This window comes from Austrofundulus limnaeus, unplaced genomic scaffold (genome assembly GCF_001266775.1).
Source record: "Austrofundulus limnaeus strain Quisiro unplaced genomic scaffold, Austrofundulus_limnaeus-1.0 Scaffold51, whole genome shotgun sequence".
Classification (NCBI taxonomy): domain Eukaryota; kingdom Metazoa; phylum Chordata; class Actinopteri; order Cyprinodontiformes; family Rivulidae; genus Austrofundulus; species Austrofundulus limnaeus.
The window spans coordinates 88,411-96,465 of record NW_013952453.1 but is presented as its reverse complement, the minus strand read 5'-3'; the positions used below and the strand labels follow the sequence as shown (position 1 = coordinate 96,465).

At 40.7% G+C, this 8,055-nt stretch overlaps 2 protein-coding genes across 2 annotated transcripts in view; one reads left to right on the top strand and one right to left on the bottom strand.

The window, feature by feature from the left end:
• Window positions 1-954, bottom strand: part of eef1b2 (eukaryotic translation elongation factor 1 beta 2) — a 4,570-nt gene extending 3,616 nt beyond the window's left edge. The window contains exon 1 of the mRNA XM_014008536.1: window positions 822-954. Coding sequence (XP_013863990.1) covers window positions 822-901 — 80 coding nt within the window. The 5' untranslated portion in view covers window positions 902-954. The remainder of the gene's footprint in view (window positions 1-821) is intronic.
• A 2,655-nt stretch (window positions 955-3,609) lies between these two features.
• The window catches only part of arl11 (ADP-ribosylation factor-like 11), a 7,235-nt gene continuing 2,789 nt past the window's right edge, over window positions 3,610-8,055 (top strand). Inside the window, exons 1-4 of the mRNA XM_014008529.1 lie at window positions 3,610-3,770; window positions 3,988-4,053; window positions 4,762-4,877; window positions 4,948-5,125. Of these exons, the coding sequence (XP_013863983.1) occupies window positions 3,741-3,770; window positions 3,988-4,053; window positions 4,762-4,877; window positions 4,948-5,125 (390 nt within the window). The 5' untranslated portion in view covers window positions 3,610-3,740. The remainder of the gene's footprint in view (window positions 3,771-3,987; window positions 4,054-4,761; window positions 4,878-4,947; window positions 5,126-8,055) is intronic.

Below are 8,055 nucleotides of genomic sequence, written 5' to 3'. Positions count from 1 at the left end.
ATAAATGTTACCAATTAAAATAAATAATAATAAATAAATGTTACCAATTATTTTAACATTTGAGATTAATTACAATCATCCTATTAACAATGTGTTAAAAGTTTTTAAGACTTTTGAAAGATTGATTTAAGACATTTTAAGGCTAATTAAGGCCTTGTCTTTGGATTGATGAATCCAATGCCTTTTAAGACTTTAAGGATCTGCAGGAATTCAATTACGCCCAACCCTAATCTGTTCCARGGAAGTGAAAATTATAGGATTTGTTTAAAGACAGGTCAAATTAAACATGAATGTATCAGATCGACCCGAGCCCTCCGCCAATAAAATGTCCAGATGCTGCAGAACAAAGCCATGACGCGTACATGTGGTGCCGACTAAGCTGTTTCACCACATTAACTTCCCTAAAGAAACAGCCTTCAACAATGATTCTCTTCTGCAACGAGCCAATAATGAAAAATAACGACTTAATGTAGAAAACAACGGAGAAGAACTAGCGCTGGAGTCTCGTCATGACACCGGTACTGCGCAGCCGCWGTTAGCACCATGTGACTGTTCTCTGCGTACAATAAAAGCCTAATTAAAACATTTCGCTTGAACTCGTAGTGACCCTTTAATACTCAGCGGTCAGYGCTAACAGTTTTACACCGAGTCACGGACACCTTTCGGGTCACCGTACCGGGGTTTACGGTCAAAACGTGTTGGCTCACTGTTAGCATCGTTAGCGTTACACCGAGCCAAGATGGCGGCGAAGCTCGCAGTTTGCTCTGCACGGGCTTCTAATTAGAGGTTCTGCTGGGTTCTACCGGATCCTGTGCACTGACCCTTCGATGTAGCTGCGGTCCAACAGGAAGTCGTTCAGAACTTTCAGACCGGAGGCTGATTTCAGGTCACCGAAACCCATGATGAAGAGGAGCTGAGAAAAGATGAAGGAGCAAGACTCACTGAAGGAGAAAAGAAGGAGGAAGCGGGAGGAGCCGGCTTTATACCCGGAGATAGACTCCTCCTCAGCGGACACCAGGAGGAGGAGGAAGGAGCCCTTAAAGGGCCTAAAACAGAACAATTTAACAAAATCTATCAAGGCTTTAACTTTAGATGGTATAGAAAGGTTTACATCGTTTACTTTTACACTCAAAAAACAAATAGTTGGATTTATCAAAAAGAAAAAAATAATTAGGTCCTCTGGATGGGTTCTTTTTTAGTGAAACGTTTCATCTCTCCACCAATAGACTTCTTCAGTCTGATGAGTTTCAGGTGAACTCAGCCTAAGCACTGCCTCCACATGATGGACACCTAAGAACCACAGCATCCAAACCAATAAGTCAGGTGATGGGGCACACCCTCTATGTTTGAACAATAGAGCCAGCCAAGCCTATTGTTAAGTGATGGTCCTCTTTTGCATGTGACTAACCTGTTTGTCCAGGTGGAGGCAGTGCTTATAAGGCTGAGTTCACCTGAAACTCATCAGACTGAAGAAGTTTCTTGGAGGAGAGACGAAACGTTTCACTAAAGAAGAACCCATCCAGAGCACCTACTTTTTTTTCTTTTTAATTTTTCTAYCTGGATTACTGAGATGCATCARGACATARTTGGATTCACTTAACCTAGTTATGTCAACAATTTCCGTTCAACTGAGTTGAGTAAATGTAAAGCAACATTTACTGTTGGAAAATGTGAACGTTTCTTTACACTGAAGGACTTTGTCTCATGTGAGCTCAACYACCTGCAGCTCAATGTGACAAAGACTAAAGGAGCAGGTGGACGGACTTGAGGAGTGACCCCTGTGTCCATCAGGGGGTTCAGTGTGGACACACTGATAGATTACAAAATATCTGAGGGTACATTTTGACAAGAAATTGGACTGAGTTAAAAATACAGCTGCAGTCCAGGRGTGTCAAACTCATTTTCACCGAGGGCCACATGAGTGTTATGCAGTGGCGGCTGGTGGATTTTTCTCCAGGGGGCCCTCGAAGGGCCACTTGTAATGAACTTTGACATTTCATGTTTAACTTTGACTAAACAGTGTTTTAACACTGTTTAGTCAAAGTTAAACAGTAAGTTTTACTCACTGATGAGTTTCCAGTGAGTAGCTGCATTATGGCAGATTTAGTTTATGGTTGATGCTGACCTTAAAGCAGCTTATTTTCAGACATTAGTACTGCTCTATCCAACTAAATTGCTCAGTTACTTAAAGTCAACAGCTCAGGGGCAGGACAATTGTTATTATCTTTCACCTTTTCAATGTATTTTGTTGCAGTTAATCACAAATTTAAAGTTTACCATTGATATAAAAACAATTTTCATGTTTAGTTAAAAAAAAATTTTTTTGGGGGGGGGGGTCACCTTGAGTTTGACACACGTGGTCTACAGGAAGGGTCAAAGTMGTCTCTACTTTTTGAGACGTCTGAAGTCCTTCAACATCTCCTGGATGWTCCTCAGTATTTTCTATGAGTCTGTGGTGGCGAGTGCTATCCTTCTGTTGCATGCTGGGGGAGCAGGCTGAGGCTGACACCAATAGACTCAAAAGACTGAATCACAAGGCAGATGATGTGGGAGAAGAGCTGGRCTCTCAGAGGAGGATGCTGTCAAAGCTGCAGGGAATCATGGACAATGGTTACCACCCTCAACAGCCACCCAACAGCTGTATAAAGTTGGTGCTTTATGCAAATAAAACCAAACTTGTTTTTCAGACRTTTCTCCCTGATCTCAGACAATCTTAACATTTCTACCTCAGAAAAAGACTACCAGTAAATATTTGGGTTTTTGTTTGGACGATGATCTTTTGTGTGCATATTAAATAAGTATTTAGCAAACAAAAAGAAATTAAAATAAGGTCTGTTTTGATTTGTCAGGACAAAAATGTGTTCAGGCTACATTTAGGTCTTGATTATGGAGGCACATTATTTATAATTTGATTTGTTGTTTGAATTCTAGGTATCATATTTCTTGACGTTTTATTGTGTTGCAAACATTACTGTGTCTATTATAATATGGTATCTAAAAAAGACACCTAKGTACCAAAAGAGACAACAGCATTGATTTAATAAAGCTAGTGTAGTTTTTTTTWAATTCTTTCATCCTCCAGTCTGCCCCCTTTCAGAGTTCCCAAGATGTTTTCTGAATGTTTATRTTGAGAACCGTGGTCTTGAAACAATCTTCAGACCAAACTAAAAATTTTTATTTTTGTGTCTTTGGGAGTTTAAAGTTCTGAAAGTGAAAATCAAATGGCAAACATGGCATGAGAGCAAAATGGAAGAAATGTGACCTGAATTCAACGTGGAGTGACAGAGCATTGATGTAAAATGTTCTATGACCTTTGACCTTCTTGTTTTATCAGCAGGGTAGCCAGTTGGTCTTTTTGAGTTTACATGTTCTCCTCGTTCACATGTAGGTTATTCTGCTTGTTCCAGTTTTCTCCTAGACTGTAAACATTCATGTTAAGTTCATTGGTAATAAATGTCTCTAGATGTGGCTTGTTTGTCTGTGTCCCTGTAGCTGGACATGAGACCTGTCCAGGGTGTCCCGCCTCTCACACAGCAGGCTCCCCGCCTCACAGGTCCAAATGAGGGCGTGTTCAAGCCTGCAGAACTAAAATGCAGTCAGACCTGCACGTTGGTCACCTGACCTGCTCTTGCTGTTCTGATTGGTTGTAGCCCATACAGAGCTGGCACACCTGAGAGGAGTTCTAGGTAAAATCCAGTCCATCCTCAGGCTGGTTCTGATTTCTGCAAACAGAAGAAGAAATGGGTCAGAATTCCTCTTCATATCCTCAGGTAAATATTACACCTGAGTGTTCAGGTTCCAGCTGTTTTCTCTATGTTGTTATTGTTTACTGATGTGTTTGTGTCTGTAAACATCATTAGTTTCTAATCAAACCCTGTCCTGATGATCAGGATCTGTAAATCAGTCCAAACGGAATAGTAACAGAATCAGAACCATAGACTGAACACACCTGTTTGAACTCATGTTAACCTGCCCACCTTTGTCCAGGTGATCCTCATGGGTCTGGACTTTGCAGGGAAGTCCACTCTGCTGGCCAAACTGCTCACAGGAATGGTAAGTAAACTGCTCGGTTCTGGCTATTCTCCTGGGATTAAACCAGACTCTCCTGAGGTTAGACCAGACTCTCTTGGGATTAAACTGGATTCTCCTGAAATTGGACCAAACTACAAACAGATTCACTCTTAGACTCAATTCATTAGAACTGCACGTTGTTTTTGCATAATGTGAAAATATAAAACATCCAGACAAGAAAAATTTAGTTGGATCTGAACCGTCACTATTTATTTAAACTAAATTAATATTCTCCAGGTGCTGCCTCTTACAAGATCTGAAAGTTTGGACTATATGTTTTAAAACCTGGTTCTTCAGCAGCCTAAAGCTGATGTCTAGATTGTTTAAAAATTGCAGTCTGTTAATAACCTGGTATTTCAAAGATTTTCTTAGATTTGTGGGGAAATGCACACACACTTTGGTGAATATGATCAGATTCTCTGAGGCTCAGTTTTTATAATTAAACTGCAAAAAATCTCTTATAGCTTGGAGATATTTATTAGAAAACGTTCCTGGTTTAAAAACATGAACATACTTTTAGATCATCCTGTGTTTTAATGATCCGGTTCTGTCATGATGTCAGACTTGGGTAAAACCTAAACCAAGTTCATGACACTGAGACACTAGCTTTGCAGTACAGAGTACAGGTGTCTTAAGCGTTCTAGGTTTTCCAGGTGTCTCATTTGAAACCGACTCTGTTTCAACTTTCAGGTGATGGAAACGTCACCAACTGTGGGCTTTAACGCAGGAAATCTAGAACTGGACAAGAAGACATCTCTGACTCTGTGGGATGTTGGTGGACAGCGGGGCATGAGAACCAACTGGAAGTGAGTTAATGCATGCCTGAAGACGGCAACAAGCAACTAAAAGAGTAACTCAGGTGAAATATGTGTGCAGGTACTACCTGGACGACTGCAGAGCCCTGGTGTTCGTGGTGGACAGCAGCGACTCGACTCGTATGCCAGAGGCTCATAAGGCTCTGAAAAAAGTACTTAGTGATGAGAGGCTGGAAGGAGTTCCTCTGATGGTCCTGGCCAACAAGAAGGATCTGCCCAACTGCATGACCATACGAGAGGTAGGAACTGTAGGAACTATGGGAAGTGTTTCTAAGTGAAATATATTTCATTTTGTCTTTGACTTTTGAAACCAAAACTTTGCATATTTATAAGCAATAAAAAATCAATGTGTCTTCTACCATCACTGCTCGTATAAAATCAGTTTTTGACTCACGATAAGTTATCAGGGTAAGCCAGGAGAAACTGTCCCAGAACATGTGTTGTAGGATTTTCACTGAGATTATCTCAATATTTAGAGCAGAGCTTGACTTTTTCATTTAAACTTTGTCATTAAAGATCTCCACACGGTCCATCTGAACCAGCAAAACTCACTCTCGTTGTTGTAGTTGGGTGACAAATTGTGTCATTTTATTCTCAGCTTTGTGTTGTTGCCGAGCCCTTCAGGAATCAGGGCGAACTTTTCTTCCTCTGCTTAAGAAATTATGTGATTGGTCAGAAGTTTGTGAGTGTGTTTTGTTAAAACTGAAAAGCTCTGACATCTTTTTATTTAATTTATTTATTTAGAAGGGACAATGCACATGAATTGACATGTCTGTAAATGTGCAAGAGTTAGCCAAAGGCTATTTTTCATCTGTTGTCCCTGCTTCTTTTTTTTTTTTTTTTTTTTTTTGCTTCAACTATTCACCTTCCAGACGCTGGCTGTTGTTCGTCCAAACAACATGGAAATTTTTGAGGAGGTCTGAGGCAATCTGTCCGTTCATATGTATGACTCTCCACACCCTACTTAACTGATCTGGTAGTTTTTCAGAAGTAGAACAGAACTTTCCACTAATACCTCCTTACTATTTGCCCCAAAATCTGAATGCAAGCGTTGGGGTAACTGAGCCTTTTGGGTCGCTGCACCCAGACTGTGAAACCAACTCAACTACCTGAAGACTTACACTCCCTCACTGGAGCTTTGTTAAATCTAATATTAAAGGGGACATATCATGTAAAATGCTCTTTATTTTAACCATTAAATATATTTTATTGTGTACTTGGAGCCTCTAGGAGTGCAGAAAAGTTTAATTATGACCCCTATATCTATAAACTAGATACCACATAGCGGTAACATAATGGTTAAAGTTAGTTAAAGGAAGTTTTTTAGCTATTAATTACCTTTTATCGTGTACTTGGAGCCTCTAGGAGTGCAGAAAAGTTTAATTATGACCCCTATATCTATAAACTAGATACCACATAGCGGTAACATAATGACCCCCGCATGCACAAATGCACCAGAACTCAGAAGTCTTTATTCCTAATAAATGTCATGCTACTAGGTGGATCCCAAAATTGTAGTTGCTTGGGTGGGGGTCTTTTTTTCGTGGGGGCGGGGTGGGCATTGGTTGACCTGATGGATAGCTCTTCATCAGAGCTAAACAACAAAAGAAGTCTGAAGCTCCTATGTTGAACAGTTTCTGAGTTATAAGCATTTTTGCATGTCCTGACACCCCCACTTTGAAAGGAGCCCCTGCCTCAAATATGGGGTCCATTGTAAAACCGTTGGCTGGCGCAGTGTACGTCAGACTCAACTACAGTCCTACCAAATTTCATGTTGATTGGTGCAGCTGTTTTTGTGCTATGGTTGACCAAAAATTACTGGGGGAAAAACCAGTAYGAAAACAATATGACTCCTGCTTACGCTTCGCATGCGGGGGTCATAATAAAGTTTCTACGTCACTATATAGTCGTAACCCCCTCTGTCAAACTGGAGTGGAATGGGTCTAGAGAAGCTGGAGTGGAGCAGGGTGTGAAGCTCCTTGTTTGAATTTAAAGAGACAGCCTCAAAACAAGTTGATCTGAGACAACCCTCAGAAAAGGAGTGAAAGAGGGACTTGTGGAGTTACAATAAAGAGGAATTCAGACCAAAGTTTTTCAGTTTTTCAGTTCCACTTTATATAGACCCAAACTGGATGATTTAAATTTAGGTTAATTGATAACTAAATTGTCCCTAGGTGTGAGTGAGAGAGTGAATGGTTGTTTGTCTCGTTTGTCTCTATGTGTGGCCCTGTGATGGACTTGCGACCTGTCCAGGGTGTACCCCGCCCCTCGCACTGTGACTGCTGGATATGGGCTCCAGTGACCCACGCGACCCTGAAAAGGAAGAAGCGTGTACAGAAAATAGATGGATGGATAACTAAAATCTTTTTATCCAGGCAGGCTATTAAAATATAGTGGCTTTCTGGAAATTTTGTATTTTTTGTTTGTTGCAACTTTTGTACCTTTTTGATTATTGTAAATGGCTCCATAAATAAATGATTAATTGACTGACAAAGAGTTAAATGTCCAAAAACTCCTGGAGAGAGAGAACACAGACTGTGCACAGAGGAATCCCTCTGCTGACAGGTGTGGCAGATTTGCATATCTAAGTGAAGACTTTTTTGCGTTGGCAGCATCTGGCAGTGGCTAGCATTGACGTTCGTCATGGGATGATGTCATCATCTTGGCTAGCTGCTAACCCTGCTGAAGACTGATGGCTTATAGTGAAGTGTTATCAGCATTAAGATCGTTAGCAGTGTTAGCAGCCTCAGTGGTTGTTTTTGTCTCAGGTTGATGCCGTACAAGATCCAAGCACCAAAAGCAAAGACAGTGTTCCATTAAATAAAAACTTCAACATTTAAGGTCTAATTTTTAGATTTAGATTTAGAACAGGGACGACACGGTGGCTCAGTTGGTAGAGCTGATGCCTCACAGCAAGAAGGTCGCTGGTTTAAAGGGTAGAGTTTGCATGTTCTCTCTGTGCACTGCAGCTTCCTCCTACAGACCAAAAACATGACTGTTAACTAACACTGACTAGATGGATAATGGATTTAGATTTAAATTTAATATTTAAACATACACTCACCGGCCACTTTATTAGGTACACCACGCTAGTAACGGGTTGGACCCCCTTTTGCCTTCAGAACTGCCTCAATTCTTCATGGCATAGATTCAACAAGGTGCTGGAAGC